Source organism: Leptodactylus fuscus, chromosome 2 (assembly GCF_031893055.1).
Source record: "Leptodactylus fuscus isolate aLepFus1 chromosome 2, aLepFus1.hap2, whole genome shotgun sequence".
Taxonomy (NCBI): domain Eukaryota; kingdom Metazoa; phylum Chordata; class Amphibia; order Anura; family Leptodactylidae; genus Leptodactylus; species Leptodactylus fuscus.
In genome coordinates this window covers 60,476,565-60,495,061 of record NC_134266.1, presented here as the reverse complement: position 1 = coordinate 60,495,061, position 18,497 = coordinate 60,476,565, and the positions used below count along the sequence as shown (strand labels likewise).

Below are 18,497 nucleotides of genomic sequence, written 5' to 3'. Positions count from 1 at the left end.
TGCTATAGTCGGCCTTATCACTGGTGACGATAGGGAATACAGAGACTTAAACCGGGATTTTGTTGAATGGTGCCAGCAGAACCAGCTCAGGATTAATGCTGGGAAGACCAAGGAGATGGTGGTGGACTTTAGTAAACGGAGAGGTGCTCCGACCCCGGTGGAGATCCAGGGAACATGCATTGAGATAGTAAGGACCTATAAGTATCTGGGTGTGCTCCTCAATAATAAACTAGACTGGGCTGATCACCTGGAGGCGCTGCACAGAAAGGGCCACAGCAGACTCTACCTGCTCAGGAGGCTGAGGGCCTTCGGAGTCCAGGGGACACTTCTTAGGGCCTTCTTCAACTCTGTGGTTGCTTCAGCCATCTTTTTCGGTGTGGCCTGCTGGGGGAGCAGTATATCAACCAGGGACAGAAATTGACTTGACAGGCTGATCAGGAGGGCCAGCTCTGTCCTGGGGAGCCCCTTGGACCCAGTACAGTTGGTGGGTGACAGAAGGATACTGTCCGTAGTGACCTCCATGCGGGAGAACAAATCCCACCCCATGTATGGGACCCTGATGGGACTTGGCAGCACTGTAAGTGACCGTCTGCTTCACCCCAAGTGTGAGAAGGAGCGCTATCGCAGGTCCTTCCTTCCTACCGCGACCAGGCTGTATAATCTACATCAGACCAAGCGAAGATCACTCCGCACAGAGAACTAATGATTATGACGATGACCATGAAGTCTTCCTCTTTCTCTTCCGTTCCTTAGCTGCTATGGACTCCCAGTATATCTTCTCTTCTCAGCTTATGTGTGTCTACGTCTGTAATATATTACAGTGTATTATCCTGTACCTGTATTACTATGCTGCTGCAACATGCTGAAATTTCCCCAATGTGGGACTATTAAGGGATTATCTTATTTTATCTTATCAGTATGAAAAACCCCTTTATAACAAATTTGGTCTTGCATGAAATACTACAATAAGACACAGCACCTTTCTAACAGTATGATAATCCCTGTTGAAAATGGTGTCAGAGGATATAATGCTGTATTATATTTCTGGAGTTCATTAATATTTTATTTGTAATATTGTCAGTGATATTTGTCATCACATTTGATGAAATAGTCAGTGCTGCAGAATGTCTGGGGTGACAATAACATTGTTACAGACTTCATATACGTCAGGATGATATCAGAAAACTAACCGAACAAACAGATGTTGTTGACACATGGCTGCTAAAGAGCTTTCCTCTGAAATGAAAACTGCTATTAACAGATGCTTGGCAATATTGTATGACAACACAAAAGCAGATAGCCGGGGCGTCTGTCCAGCTGAAGCCGGAGTCTATGCACTGCTAAGGGGCCTTAGATGCTACCCTTGATTTTATTACAGACTATACTTATAGAGAATTAGATGTATATTGTCATTTTAATATCACAATGTTTCCATTACAGCACAAGGCTATGGAAGAATACTGTCATGGGGGACCTAGGCTGTAAAGCCATCCCTTCTGACAGTGTAGGGATAACAGTACAGAATCGAACAGCACTGATATCTCCGAACCTGGGTGCCTAGCCACAAAGCAGACTGAATTCAGCTTTCAAGCAGTATAAAATACTGCCCATCTACAAGGACATGAAAGGTCTTTAAGGACTTAAATTCACTGAAGAACTGATAATAGGTACTATCCCAAAATTACAAATCACTGAGGGGAAATTGATCCCGGATAAGTACAAAAAATAAATTATTAAAACTTCACCTTTATTAATATATTGATAAAAAATAGAAAAAAGGTAAAAATAAATATTATTCCGGCCACCCAGGCAGTAATCGCCAGAAACAAACGAGTGTGCAACAATGTTTCATGCAACACTCAATAAGACTTAAAGAAGTGATGCAGAATCAGGGACAGATGATACTGATTATGGTCCCTATGTACTAATATCCTCACTCCCTAAGAAATAGTGGATAGTATGTCAGGATGTTATTGGTACTGAAATATGACATTGACTCAGAGATGTACGTATAGTAACAACAAGTGGGTGCCTTCCCCTCCCCCCGGAGGCTACTGGCCTAGCGCCACACCAACAGGAAAGGAAGGAAGATGGCAGTACCACCAAAAGATCTCAGAGCTTCAGACCATAATCTCCAGACATACATCTAATTTCTGCAAACTTAACCCTACGCGCTTCATCTCGGATTGAGAATCATCAGAGGTATTCAGGTTATGTACGTTGCATTACCAGCAGTAAAAACTGCTTTGATACCAATGAACTGACGGTAGGATGCACTGACCGCCGGCAGTGTGTGGAGTGGTCCTGTGGACTTGTAGTAAAAAAGATCTAGATAATTTTCTTGACACAAATAAAGACAAAATTTTGGCACATTTAGCTTATATAATCTGCTCCAGAACGTCCACCACTGTGTATCGGATTACACTACTGTACAGGTTCTTAAAGGCAATGCATCACAGAAAATGTCTTAATTCTAAGACTAAGTTTTCAGTTTTTTTTAATGTACTGTACTCACAATTTTCACTCTGACCACTAAGCCTAATAGTATGACACTTGCTCAATCTGTAGAGGTTTTTTTGTTTTTTTTTTCACAGCAATCATTTTATCTACATCATAGACAGGATTACAACAGAAGATAACACTTCTATAGATCGTGTCACTGACACTGGGTTCACACCAGAGTTTGTACTAGGTTTGGGGATTCTGCCCCTGAACCCATTTAAAAAATGCCGAGAGAAAAGCACTGAAAGGCAGCAGTATTTACTCAATCAGATATCAAACAAGATATCAGAAATCTCTCTGCCCCCACAAATATCTCACTGACCACTAGCTCTGAGAACCCTAAAGACACATTTTCCATATAGACATATCAAAGAAAGATACTAGCTGCCTTTCTTTAAATATTGCATCCCTATAAGTTTTGTACTTTTCACCAATCCTCCCACTGTGATGCTGCACGAGTGCCTACAGGATTTTCCTTCCTGGTCCCTCTTGATATACAAGCAATAGCCACTTGGGGCAGAATATTACTGCGGCTAGTAATGGGCTCAGTGGTGATTTCCTGCGTATCAAGAGGAACCCGGAAACAGAAACCAGCAGAGGAATAGCTATAGGTGAGTAGATGTGCCCCACATGTGCCCCTGAAGCTAGGAACATTGAGAAGAAGGCGGACACCAGTCTGACTTTACTATCACTGTCACGGAATGCTGAATTTGCCCAGCACAGTTAGGTAGGGTTCACACTACCGTTGATGTCTACTCACGAGGTGTCTGTTTTTTTTTAAAAAAAACTGATACCTATTACCACCACTAAGCCCCCCCCCTCCATCACCTGTCTACCCCATACCCACCGACACCCACACAAGAATGATGAGACCCTAAGGACACTCAAACCCCCAACCCACAGACCCCGTACCCACCCCCAACCTCCTTTTGCTTTGGCAACACCAAATGTCTTATTCTTTGGTAACGCAAATACAGTTCATTTGTATTTGTTTTTGTACAATGGTTATCAGTTACTGTCCATTACATGTCCGTTGCCCATAGACCTGAATGTTTGAAAAAACGGACAGTAAGTGTCCATTTTTTTAACGGACAAAAAGGTCCTGCATGTAGGATTTTTTTGTCTGCTTGAAAAAACGGACATGGTTGTAAACCGACACTAAAGGACACAAGATAAAATACCATTGAAATGAATGGAAATTGCAAACGTACTAGCTAGTGTCCGTTGCTAAAATCTTGTACGGACAATAACCATGGACACTGCTGACATTTTGGGAGAGTTGGCAAGTATGTAGAGAACTTGTGGGGAATCGCTCAGGTAGATGCTCGGTAGCAGTGCAGGAAACAGGGACACAGACACTGGATTGCACACAAGTTCAGGCTTTATTCACATGCAGCGCATACACTGCCTTTGCAAAGCCACAGGATAAACAAAAACAAAATCCTTCTCGGCTGAGAAAACTAACTTAAATGTAAGGAAACTTTTCCCTGACTATACAGGAGACTGGCTATCAGTCTCCCACCTTGGCAACAACAACAGGTGGCACAGTACCTGCTTTGGAGGTCCGGTCTGGACAGTTCAACTCTGTCAGTGTGGTGCCACACACCTAGTCCTCACACACAGACTATTATCAGGCCTTGATTAGTCAGCTAACCTCCCTGGTGTGAATCTTTACCAAACACCCTTTAGGTGCCTGGCTGGGACATACCTGTCTTCCCAGACCACACCCTTCACTCTCTCACATTACATAGAACATTAGCGCAATACAGTGATTTTATAACTTCATTACAGAGTCCTATAACCAGTCAGAAACTATGTGGTAGCTGACCACGTGTACGTGAATGGAGTTCTGTTGCAGTTCCCGTCACAATGACTTTTCACCTTGAGTTATTTCTGCCGTACGTGAAATTGAAAAATATAATTTTTTTTTCCTTTTTGCACCATCTTAAAAAAAATGATAAGGTTAAGTTATACTACTAGCTGTAAGTCTAGCCCTGGAGACACATTAGTCTGCCAATGAGCTGTATACACAACCTATAGCAGGTCATTGTTAATCGATTTGTAATGTTGCTCCATTTTCTATTTTAGAGGAAGCAAAACAGCGATCAGCTACAACATTAAAGCCAGAAGAAACAGCCATAGAAAAGCAGAACTGTACAGTGACATAATGGGGCCAAGGCCTACACAGAGTAAAAAATCTTTATTCTGAAAGATCAAAGACTTTCTCTTTGTTAGTTAAAAAGAATCTAACATCCTTCACAGGGTTTAATGTACTATCTAGTGTGTCAGAACTCACCTCACTAACCCTGAGGGGCGTTTCTTTTCATGTCCTTCTAAGCTCCACATATAAGAAATCACTCATATGCCACCTTCCCCAAGCATCAAACATCAACCACAGGTGCCCAAAACCTGCCGGAAACCCATTTCTCAAATAAAGTTTAGGTCGAGGAAATTTCAAAAGTAGAGAACACCGAGAAGTTACTTACTGTAAAAAGCAATGGGGAAAACCCAACCATAAAACCATACATGGAGGGACTGGGACTAAATAACTAGATGTGGGGCACTACTATGTACTAACCGATAATAGGTGTCACAACAGTCTGACTATCCTCTCCAAATAAGCCATATTCCCAAATTACTCAGTGGTGTATCCCTTTTGTTGTCCTGTAACACTGGATCTGCTTTGTCTCTTATTCTCTCATCTGCAGTTTACATACGTATTCATTCATTGCCTAACTATAGTATGGTAATTACTGTGTTCCCCTTTGTTGTCTCTACCCTACTGTGAAGTCAACCCTTGTAACCACTCTCTAAGACCCTGTTCACATCTGCGTTCGGTATTCCGTTAAGTGAGTCCACTTGGCAACCCCACGAACGGAATACCGAATGCATTAAAAAGCGGTGAGCAATGAAAGCCCACGGACCCCGTAGACTATAATGGGGTCCGTGTGTTTCCGCTCTGTGTCTGCACGACTCATTTGGAGAGAAAAGTAGTTCTTGAACTACTCTCTCCGCATGACTCGTGTGGACACCCATAGTCTATGGGGTCCGTGTGCTTTCATTGCTCACCGCTTTTTAATGCGTTAGGTATTCCAAGCGGACTTCCAGAATGGAATACCGAACGCAGATGTGAACCAGGCCTAAGGATTGGCATGTATAGTGATGATGCTTCAGTACTCAGTAATAGAAGAAAACTCCCCTGTGCTCCATCATCCTCATTTGAATAAAGAATAAAAATGTTTTTGATCCGCCTTCCTGGGGCTCTAAAACATAAGAAAGGTATGGTTTTTATTCTGCTAACTGCATCTACAGCACTATGGGAGCGGTTAAAAGTAGTGATAGACTACTTTTAATGTGTTGACTGCCAAAACAATCCTATTCAATGGAAATGGTTTTCAGTTACAGAAATCTCAGCAACAAATCTGCCACATGTGAATATAAGCCAAAATCTTGACAAAAGAATTATCCTGACCAGTGAAAGGTGATACATGAACCAGATCAGCAGAAACATGGCTTGTCACAGGATAGAAACAATCCTGCACATAATAAATTAATAACAGAAATGGAGTGGTAAGGTTAGTTTGTAAGCAGCAAGTATAGTAAGTAAAAATCTGCAGTGTGTGAACTCATGCTCAGTCTCTCATTATGGCACTGTCCACTAGATAAATCATAGATTATGGCAAGAGCTTGACCTTTGTGATGTTGCTGGAGCTAGGCCTGGTAATTTTATCACACTTATCACATAGAAATCTAATCAATTTCAGCAAAAGTAGGGGAGATTTATGACACCAGTTACTCTAGTCTTCAGGGGTAAATGCATTGAGAAATATGTGAACGTGCCAAAACCTTGACTGTAGTGAAAAAAATTGAGCAAAGATTCAGAAACTGATTCCGTACAAAAGATTTACAAAAATGTTTCTAATAATAATAGTCTGCCATGAATTAAAATATACAGCAGTGGAAGAGGAATATACTGCACAGAAAATCAGGACAAGGTGCCCATAGATATTAGGACCCATTACCACGGAGTAACATTTCGCTCATTCTGACACGTAAACACGTGTCAGAGTGAGTGCTTCAAAATAGAATCCCATTGACTTCAATGGGTTCAATCTTATGAGTGCTACACATTGAAATCAATGAGAGGCTTTTTAACCTATTGATTTCAATGTGTCACGTGTGTTAAATGGAACCCATTAAAGTCAATGGGATTCTGTTTTGAAGCGCTCACTCTGACACGTGTTTACGTGTCAGAATGAGTGCAGCGTTACTCCATGGGAACTGGCCCTTAGATGAATATTGGTGGAACCAGCTCACCATCTTATTTGTATGGAGGTGTCCAAACTTAGCCCCAACAATAGTTATGGGGGATAAAGAGATTAGAATCCAACATACTCGACCTTTTGTTCACAGGAGAAATAGCTACTGCCAGGGCTGTCTCCCAGTGGCTTATTCCCCTCTCCCCACAGAGAATACATGCATGTTCAGTGGAGCCAAGTGCATATGTGTATAGGGGGTTGGTAGGAATAGCTGAATGAAAAACTACAAATACTTCAATGTATAAAAACTCCATATTTATAATGCCATCCTCTCCAATTTTTTAGACAAAGCTTACAATTTTTTTTGTTCGTCATGGAAAAAGGTGCGAAGAGCGTTTAGGCGGTTTAGAGGAGTCATGGGAGTCCCACTGAGACCACACAATAGAAAAGAGATCGAGCTGATCTTTAATTGATGCAGTTAATCAGTCCATTCTCATGATCTTCCCAATCCTCCAGATGGAATGTCAGGGCACTTCCAATGTGCTGATATCAGACATTGCACTGCCATGAGACTATGGAGTAGAAACCTGGTGGATGACTTAGGTAGACCCGGATGTAGAAGATTAACTAAAAAAGTTCTAGCGTCAAAAGGGACTGAGACATCCAAAATCTGAGAGATTGGTGCTCTGGTTTGGACCCAAAAAGGACGGAGATGGCCAGTCCCAAAAGATATGGGGTAAGGACCCCTTCACCATGCAGCATCTCCAACAGTGTCCCATGACTTTGGAAATATATGGACACATGTGACCCAAGTAATTGACTGCTCATCTGCTTATTTTAATGTTCTGCTGAGTTAAAGGGATTTTCCAGGAAGTTTTAGCCTATCCTTAGCATATCAGCTGATCGGACAAGACCTGGGTGTCAGACCCCTGTCAATCTATAATTGATGGCCTATTCTCAGGTGATACATAAAGAAGCAGTGTATTCTTGAGGTGTAAACAGAACTCTGCAGGAATAACAATATACACTCACCGGCCACTTTATTAGGTACACCTGTTCAACTGCTCGTTAACACTTAATTTCTAATCAGCCAATCACATGGCGGCAACTCAGTGCATTTAGGCATGTAGACATGGTCAAGACAATCTCCTGCAGTTCAAACCGAGCATCAGTATGGGGAAGAAAGGTGATTTGAGTGCCTTTGAACGTGACATGGTTGTTGGTGCGAGAAGGGCTGGTCTGAGTATTTCAGAAACTGCTGATCTACTGGGATTTTCACGCACAACCATCTCTAGGGTTTACAGAGAATGGTCCGAAAAAGAAAAAACATCCAGTGAGCGGCAGTTCTGTGGGCGGAAATGCGTTGTTGATGCCAGAGGTCAGAGGAGAATGGCCAGACTGGTTCAAGCTGATAGAAAGGCAACAGTGACTCAAATAGCCACCCGTTACAACCAAGGTAGCCAGAAGAGCATCTCTGAACGCACAGTACGTCGAACTTTGAGGCAGATGGGCTACAGCAGCAGAAGACCACACCGGGTGCCACTCCTTTCAGCTAAGAACAGGAAACTGAGGCTTCAATTTGCACAAGCTCATCGAAATTGGACAATTGAAGATTGGAAAAACGTTGCCTGGTCTGATGAGTCTCGATTTCTGCTGCGACATTCGGATGGTAGGGTCAGAATTTGGCGTCAACAACATGAAAGCATGGATCCATCCTGCCTTGTATCAACGGTTCAGGCTGGTGGTGGTGGTGTCATGGTGTGGGAAATATTTTCTTGGCACTCTTTGGGCCCCTTGGTACCAATTGAGCATCGTTGCAACGCCAAAGCCTACCTGAGTATTGTTGCTGACCATGTCCATCCCTTTATGACCACAATGTACCCAACATCTGATGGCTACTTTCAGCAGGATAATGCGCCATGTCATAAAGCTGGAATCATCTCAGACTGGTTTCTTGAACATGACAATGAGTTCACTGTACTCCAATGGCCTCCACAGTCACCAGATCTCAATCCAATAGAGCATCTTTGGGATGTGGTGGAACGGGAGATTCGCGTCATGGATGTGCAGCCGACAAATCTGCGGCAACTGTGTGATGCCATCATGTCAATATGGACCAAAATCTCTGAGGAATGCTTCCAGCACCTTGTTGAATCTATGCCACGAAGAATTGAGGCCGTTCTGAAGGCAAAAGGGGGTCCAACCCGTTACTAGCATGGTGTACCTAATAAAGTGGCTGGTGAGTGTATATAGTTCTATACATGTGACAAGGGTAGGTAACCTTTGGCACTCCATCTGTTGCAACTCCTATAAAAGTGAATGGAGCATGGTGGGAGTTGTAGTTTCACAGCAGCTGGAGTGCTGGCCCCTGGTATATGATATGGGGCCTGGTTCACTGTGAGCACTTGCTACACTTTGCCGGGTGTATGAATGGCTTGTTCTTGACACCAGAGTCTCAGATAGATGACCAGCAATTCTTATGTGATGCATACACCAGAAGCACGTACAATTACTGCTGTCATCCTAACATATCTCTCCAATATGTTACCAGAAGGGAGACTATCATCTTGTGCACGGAAATTACCTAGCATATTGAGAGAAAGACAATAACCAAAGAGACACGATGATCAATGAATATAGCCTTAAGCAAACCAGCTTTACGCTTTGTAAACCACTAATAATGTACATTAGTCATATCCACCACTAACTTCAGACTCAGCACACACCGAGCATATAAGTGATTATTAAAGGGAGTCTACCACCAGCAAAATCCCTTCTGGACCACTTATATACTGTTGTAGGGGCTGTGAGTGACATAATGAACATATCTTTTTTGTAACAAAGTGCAACCTTGATACCGAGAAAATCATATTTTAATCTGTATGCAAATCAGCAGTTTGGTGCAACTGGGAGTGGCTGTGCCTGACGGAGCAACTTGCAAAACTATGCATCAGACAGCTTATTTGCATATGGATTAAAATGGATTTTTCAGGGTGCAAGGTTGCACTTAGGCACAAAAAGGTGTGTTCACTATGTCACTAATAGACCCTAAAACAGCATATACAGTCAAAAGGGATTTTGGTCATGGTAAATCTAAGGTCCTAAGTGGAGGCGACTGTGCGCAAGGCCGGGGATAGAGTAGTAGGAATCGGCCATTACCTACGGGAGTATTTTAAAAAAAAGGGACGGTAGTTACGCCCCGCACAATCCTGCTAGTCTACTGAATGAGGTTTTCGCCTTGTCTTCATTATTTACATCTAACATTAGCTGTGATAAAATTTGACAGATGACATCAATTTACCTATGTTACCATAGCAATAATCCTTGTAACCGGTCATTTTTTATTACATCAATTCATTATATGCAAATGCAATCCAAATATAACCTTTAAATATTGCAGTTCTTTTATATTAGATTGTATCAATATATGAAAAAATTTATGTAATAAAAGGGACAAACTGGCATTGGTGCCCCTAGGTTGGCAGTAAGATCATCACTGTGCTCAGTGAGTAATATAACTAATGTAAGGTCCTCAGATGAACCTTCCTTGATGGTCCTCAGATGAACCTTCCTTGATGGTCCTCAGCTGAACCTTCCTTGAGGGTCCTCAGATGAACCTTCCTTGAGGGTCCTCAGCTGAACCTTTCTGTTTCCATCAGGTGGAAGAGACGCCGCGTCCCTGTATAAGACACTGTTACTCACACCTTAGCTTTCTGTATTATACCACATAATGAACATAAAGAGCTGAAAATGTCTAAATTTGCATCTATTGTGCCACTCAGTGTGCCAGCAGTTAACATCCCTGGAAGTTAAACAGAGACTGCCAACATCGGCTGTCACACAGGGCATTTTAAGGCTAACTACATTTAATCTTCACAATTCCCAGAAAGACGAAACCCTTGTATTGCAGCCATATTCCACCATCTGGCCACCTGTGAGAACGGCAATTACATTAAACAGGAGATAGGAGAACTGCAGTCAGGCGACAGAACGTAAAGCCTTTGCTGAAATGGAGCACTATGTTTTCTGACAGCGATTATTAATGCATGACTGTAACTCTGAAGAGTAGCGAGAAACCTAGATTCGAGAGTACAAGAGTATAAGCACATGCCATATATCTGGGGAACGCAAATCAATGATCAATAATCTGATCAGAGGGATATATACTAAACATATTACAGGTCACAGTGAATATATAACTGTATAGACTACTGAAACTTTCTGCTGGGTAATTTGTTTTTTTCCTATGTCAAATATACACATACTGTATTATAGAGAACTGGACAGCTCTCCTGACATATCTGCTGTAGGTAATAATCGTATTCCTCATAGAATAACAAAACGATGTTGCGCGGTTGTTATTCCTCATGTTAGAAGCATCTGAATAAATTTACAAGGAGGAGTTACCATTAGACGTCTCTACACATTCAATTGCTTAAGCAATTCACAAAAAGTCCTGGATTTGCTATATTAGCAATTTCCAAATACCGCAGATAATTGGCAAGACTATCAGACAGCAAGTGAACAAGCTACCTAAAATCCTACACAGCTCTGGGTAACACTAGACCCGCCAAAAGTCAGCAGAGAGAAAAGTCCTAAATGGAGGATATTTTTTCTCCTCATTATAGACTATGGGTTGCGCAGACACAAACAATGGTGAGGCCAGCGCAAGTGTGAACCTAGCCTTAAACCGTCTCAGGCTACCCTGAGTTATTCACCAGAGCCCATCTCAAGACAGAATAGATTTCGTGGCCTGGGATTCAGGTTTCAACCAGAAAACAAGGTGCCAGAAAACAGACGCATTTGCAGCCTAAAGACCAGACCAAAAACATTATTGCAGGCAAGAGAGCCATACAAATACAATTTCAAAACCATGAGAGTACGAAAATAGCCAAAACAAAAGCAGAGGACTATCAGAAGTCCAGGTCACAGTTGAGTTCAGTAGGGAACAGATGAAGCCAACTCAGCAACCAGGAAAGCCAGCCAAAATCAGAGAAAGGGATCGGTAGTAAGTTCTGAGACCACAGACCCTAGAAGACTAATGAAATCACAGGCTTTTCAGTGAGGGTGGGTTCACACCTGTGCACGGTCTCCACTTTCAGGTCTCTGTCTTCTGCCGACAGGAGGCGTAAATCTGGCAGACAGTGTCTGACCGTGAGCGCCTGTGAGCGTTTTGTGGTCTCCGCAACTAAACTGTTTTTTTTAACCGGACACAAAGTCCTGCATGTCCGACTTTGTGTCTGATTAAAAAAAAAAACGGTTTTGCTGTGGAGACCATAAAACATTCACGGGCGGACACTTTGCAAACCCATTCAAATGAATGGGATTGAAAAATGACTGCTGTTTTTTTCCCTTTTCCTGTCCAGTTTCTCCAGCAGAAAATGGAAATTGAAAGTGGAGACTGGGGTGCAGATGTGAACCCCCCCTAAGTGTGTCAGGTTATAGTATACTGCCACACTGCTATTTATTGGATGATGACGTGAGCAATGATAAGCTCTACATCTCAATCTAAACAGACCCAGCCAAAGTCTGGAGAGTAGACATAGTAACCTTAACTCAACAACCATGTTGCAAATATGACACTATCTAATGAGTGTTGCCAAAACCAAAATGTATAGGGACATACCCATTGACAAGGGGAATGACAACACCAGGATGTCAATTCATTCATAAATCTCTAGGAGGAATAACAGAGGAACGGTACAATGCAGAGTTATAAGAAAAGAATTATTTCATGAGAAAATCAAGTATTTGGTAACGTAGACATATCAGGAGTGATTCCAGTTAAGGAACTGGATAGACAATAACACCCTGATATTTATTATTATTACTCAACCCCTATAATAACCACGAGGGCAGTGAGGAGGCCATAGCCATTTACATCCATAGGGTTGTATGCTATGTTATAACTATGTTATGTTCCATTTATCACCTGCTATGTACATGAATGTATATACTGAACTGTTATCATTTCCATATCCTCTTCCCCTCCTTATTTTATTCACTTTTTTACCGCAAAAATTTGTAAAATCATTGAAATATAAATCTGTCCGAAGAATGAAGGCTGCTGCTCAGGGGAACCTATACTCCACCTATGAAGTAGTGTATACAGATTGTTGTAATACGCGTCTCCGCAGCTTCCCCACTCTGTTACTGTAGTACAAATAGTTTCTAGATGTAAAGGTGTATTCTCATTGTGGACTTGTGGACTTGCCATAAGTATCTAATAAATGAGATCCCATGTCTGCCTGGTGCTATGCCCACTGTACATGGAGACGTGATGGCACACATGCGTCTTTCTCTGTTCACTTCTATAAGATTTCTGAATACAGCGAGCAAGTATCCTGTGGCTATGCCATGAATGTCTAACATGAGCAAGGAAGGTAAATCTCATATACTGTAGGTGGAAAGCTGCCTCTTTAGTGCCACCTATTGGAACCATCTGCTCTATAAGTCAATGTGCACCTATAAAGGGGTCTTATGAAAATGATATGACCCTTATCCATAGACTATGGTATAAATTGCCAATTGGTGGCTGTCTGAATGCTGAGACCTCCACCGATCCTGAGAAAGAGGATGATGTATTCCCATTCAGAATGTGATAGTGGACGCAGAATTGGTCCCCCCCCCCCCCCCCCCGTCCTCTATTCATTTCAATGAGAGGTATTGAAAAAGCCAAAGTACACACTTTGCTATCTCATCGGTTAAGCCTCACTGATCAGCAATTTATCGGTTAGGGGGTAATTAATTTTCGTGGTATAACCCCTCTAACAGGCCTGTTAAAAGGTTGGACATTGAATTATAGGACAACAACATCCGATAAGATCTCTAAAGAGACGGCCTTCCTTCTGGTTGAGATTTAAAGACAACCTGTCACATGAAAACTCCTGTCCAATCTGTAGGCAGCGAGAACTGAGCAAACTGATGTATACTGGGAGGTGGTGGAGAAAAATTCAGTATGACCTGTCATTTCTCTATTGAGCTCTCTGCTCTTTGTATCTTGAGTAGTCAAGGAGGCGGAGCTATCAGTGATTGACAGCCTGCCCTCTATGACTGTGTAGGCAGAGACACCTGTCAATCACAGATAGGACCGCCTCCTATCTGTAAGAGCAGAGATTTCAATAAATAAATGACACTTTACACGGAATATACTTTTATCACAAAATTCTACATCAATTCTGTTCTGTAACATCCTGCCTGCAGATTGCACTGCATTTTCCATGTGACCGCTTCTCTTTACAGGGCTTTCCCAGCCTAGTGATATTGGGGAACTATTGTTAGGATAGGTCATTAATATCAGATTGGTGGGGGTCCCTCACCTGTGATCAGGATTTCTAAAGCCCCAGAACCAGACGCTTTAGTACACTGTACTATATGTAGTGGCCATGCTGGACTGCTGCAGCTTAGCTCCTATTCACGGTTAACATTTCTTGGGGGTAAAGCCCAAAGTTGTATTTTTCTGTTGCAGATTTTGTTGTGGTTTTTTGAGCCAAATTCAGGAGTGGATTAAACAGAAGGGAAACATATAAATACTTCCTTTATATTTTTCATTCCTTTTCAAGCCACTACTGACTTTGGCTTAAAAAACTTGTGACCAGCAAACTAGAAAAATCTGCAACAAAAAAAAGCTGCAATTCCACAACGTGGGGTCTTAGTCTTAAAGTGGTTATCCAGGATTAGAAAACGTTGCTTTTTTCAGAAACAGCTCTAGTGACATTACATCCTTTAGTCATCTCGCCATACTGTAGCACGGTCCCATTAAAATGAATGGGACTGAGCTGCAGCTTACCCATGTGACCAACAGACGTGGTCACTACCTGATAAGAGGAAGAAGAGATATCCCATATAATTTATATACCTTTTTATTTTATTTACACTTACTAAAATGAGAATACACCTTTAAATGAGTTGTCTAGGGAGTGTAAATTAACTTCTTACTTCTTGTTTCCAGGCTGGTCCACATGATCGGAGTTAGCCCCCATTCCCTAGGTGGTTTGGCCTCCTCCCTTGTGTGCTACTGGGGCTGGCTTTACTATACCTCTCTTGTTTTCACAGGTAGTTACCTCTCCTATAGTCTGCCAGCCCCTATAGCACAGGTAATTGAGAGGGGAGTAGGTGAAGCATCCGAGGGGAAGGCTGCTGATTCTGGTTAAATAGCTGGGGATCAGAACCAGTCCGGAAACCACAGATTCAACTTCAAAAAGTTGCAGGAAGAAAGAAATGACTTTACTCTCCCCAGCGACCCAATAATGCCGGTTACTGTGCACTTTAAGTACTGATTTTATAAGTAAAATAACATAACATGGTTGAAAATCTGAAGATACTTTTTTACATATTTTATTTAAATATTGATGAATATTTATCATTTCTACAAAATATTCTAAATCCAGCAAAGCACAAAATAGAATCAAAAGTCCACAAACTATACCAAACACACTTTGTACGTTGTAGACCACACTATCTTTGACATTTCTTAAGAAAGAGTTAATGTAGCAGCGGTCCATGTAGACCTGTCCTCATCTGTAGCAATTGTGTAATAAGTCATTACAGTCTCACTGATGGGGCCCCCATCAACATGGACTAATATCAAAGATTATGCTCCTAAATAGGACCTTCTCCATCTCCAGTTCTAAGTATCTGTCATTAGGTGCCACTCCAGTGATTCTGGCACAGCAGCAATGCTTTTCTCTATCCCCCACCATGCCTGAGCAATCTGTGCTGTTTCAGTATGCTACTGGGCTGGACTCACTAAACAGTAGACAGGCTATTTAGCATATTGGGTGCTGACGCTAACAGACAGGATTGTATGGAAACGTTGGGGCTAGAGAAAAATCACCAGCTGCGCCAAAATGAGTGGAGCACCTATTAAACAATACAAAGAGTTGGAGTTGGTGCTGAAAAGTCAGATGAACATTCATGTACAGCCATCTTTTACTGAAAATCAAGAAAGTACAAGAAACAGTGAACAGCACAGTCATATGATGTCATCAGCGTCAGGAGAGAGGACTCCAATGACATATGTGACTGACAGAGAACCTGTCCATATCTGCACCTGGGTGTCTGTAGCTGTGATCTGTTAGAGGACCAGAACAATGGACACAATACAGTGGACATCAATGGTGCTGACCCACTGACTATAATGGGATCTGTTGGATGTCGGATGAAGATGTTGGAATTGCAGCACTTTTTCAGCTGTCACTGCAACGGAGTCTCCAAATGGAGAGTCTGGGGCAGATGTAGTGACTGATATAGGATGGGATCACATGTAAAACACATAACATAACATATTTGAAACAACTGGGTGTTACCATTCCTTTCGTCAAAGGGGTGTGTCTTGACAGTCTGACACTAGCAACACTAAGCGGCAATGTGCGTATGATACTACTGATCCACCCAGTTGTCAATGTATGCATACATATCTAAGAGGAACAACAAAGGAACAGCGAAACATGAAATGATGTTCCAGCCTTGTTATTCCATGGCCAATACAAGTACAGTATTTACTAAAGCAGACATGTCAGGCGACTTCTGCCACCACCAGACAGGATCACTTTTCCATGGAATACTTCCTATAGTCTTCCTATATATGCCTATGAGAGATACACATCCATGTTGTGGGGAGACATGGATACAATGACAGGCAGCAGATAATGCTCCCCATGCACACGCCTGCTATTGTGGACACATGTATGATCACATGTATGATCACACAGCAGCAGAGGGTGCTAGCTACATGTAAGCCGTGTATGTGCAGCCGCACATGTGTGGACAGAGCTCTAGGTACCTCTTTCTTGACGTTCCATAGCAGCTTCTCTTTGGTGCTGTCATCGGAGCAGCTCATGGTGCAGGAACAGGTGGGAGGTTAATGAAGGGGAAAGGAAGCTTTCTCCTCGGCAGCCCGGGTGCACGCCTGGAGGATGGCTGTGAGGGCTCCCCGCTCTCCGGTACTGAGCCGCTGCCGCTGATGTTGTGCTCTCCTCACTGATGCTCCCCCTTCTGCTGCTGATGCTGTCATTCTCCAGACCTGGCCGTGACGTCACAAGAACAACACCCCGCCCTCTCCTGTCCGTAGCTCCGCCCCCTGTGGTAGTCAGAGATGACTATGAGGACTGACCGCGTCTCTGTGGTCTCCATGACAACCAGCCAATAAAAAATGTGGGAGGGGGAGGAGGTATCGCCATTGTGAGAGGAGATCGCCGCACTTCACTGAGGTGCCTCATGGAGTCATCACATAGCTGAGGCTGGCATGGCATGTCTTATGGCTCCTAGTACAGTGTCTATACAGCTGTAGTATATATCCTATGGAAGTGAGACACACTCAGTAGTCTTACTATAGAAAGGGTCAGGGGATCAGGGCAGACTATGTTAGTGGCTATGGGGGTGCAGATAATACAAGCCGGCGGCTGCATAAGATAGTGAGTATGGGAAGCCCTCCCACCTTCCCCTCTGATGGCTTACCATTGGTTGGCTCGGGGAGGGGGCGTGGCCTCCCACAGGTTTATTCAGGGATCCCTGCCAGCACCGAAGAAGCAACTTGAAGGACTGGAGACTTACTCAGGATCTACAGGCTGGCAGGGTCTACAGGCTGGCAGGGTCTACAGGCTGGCAGGGTCTACAGGCTGGCAGGGTCTACAGGCTGGCAGGGTCTACAAGACCAGGAACAAGGAGCAGCCGGTCGGCATCACCTGCTCAATGAGCTGCAGCAGCAAAAAAAAATATAAGGAAAGGGTAAGCAAGCTGGATGCCCCCCCTCCCTATAGAGCTCAGCAGGGCACCAGTACAGGGGGCTCCCTATCCACCTACAACAGCTTACAGATCCCCAAGAGCAGGCTGGCCGACTTCCCCCTCCTCTAATGATTTCTGCTTCGAAATGGGGAAAACACTTAGTTTATGTTGTACCTTGGAGAGGAAGGATTTGCACATGTGGTAGGCAGAGGAGCAGCTGCAATATAGAAACAGCCCTTGCCCCCCCCCCCATTTCCAAAACACTTTGGTAATTGGCTTTGCAGAACTTTCTAAGTCACAGATAGCAGCAAGCTTACAAAAGTTGTAGCACAGTCTGCTAGTTCCCTGCTGTGTCACGTTTTTGGCTATTATAGCGTAGCTCACCTCCTCCCCTCAGTCAGTTCACACAGGGACATGGAGGCTGATTTTGACAGCTGATTTTGCTTCAAAATCAGACCTTTTACAATGGAGCCCTATGTAAACAGCTAGCTTTTTTTTGTTTTTTTTTCCTGCTAGCAGAATAAAACGCCTGAAGAAAAGTCATGTTGCTTAAAGGGGCTCTATCAGCAAAATTATGCTAATAGAGCCCCACATATGTGTGAATAGCCTTTAAAAAGGCTATTCAGGCACCGTAAATGTTATATTAAGCCCCGGTCCCATTTTTAAATAAAAACATATATGCAAATCTTACCGAACGTGCATCGGGGGCGGTGATGCATGATGCCACGTCATCTTCGGGCACGCCTGCCTCTTCTGTCTTCTTGGAGCGACGCCCTCTGGTCCCGTCTCTTCTGCTGACTTCCTATTGGTCTTCTTCCGGCTTGAGGTCTTCAAATCTCGCGCCTGCGTAGTAGCGCTTCCCTCCGGATTGCTACTGCACAGGCTAACTCGCCATTTTACTTAATGGCAGTTCATGAGCGTGCAGTATGCTCGTGTAGTTCTACGGGGACTGGCAAGTGAGCCTGCGCAGTAGTGTTCCGGAGGGAAGCGCTACTATGCAGGTGTGGGATT

At 43.2% G+C, this 18,497-nt stretch overlaps 1 protein-coding gene across 6 annotated transcripts in view; it reads right to left on the bottom strand.

The window, feature by feature from the left end:
• SGSM2 (small G protein signaling modulator 2) overlaps nucleotides 1-16,771 on the bottom strand; it is a 268,214-nt gene extending 251,443 nt beyond the window's left edge. For all 6 annotated transcript variants that reach the window (XM_075263816.1, XM_075263817.1, XM_075263821.1 and 3 more), the window contains exon 1: nucleotides 16,546-16,771. In XM_075263816.1, the coding sequence (XP_075119917.1) occupies nucleotides 16,546-16,602 (57 nt within the window). In that variant the 5' untranslated portion in view covers nucleotides 16,603-16,771. The remainder of the gene's footprint in view (nucleotides 1-16,545) is intronic.
• Nucleotides 16,772-18,497: the final 1,726 nt, after the last annotated feature.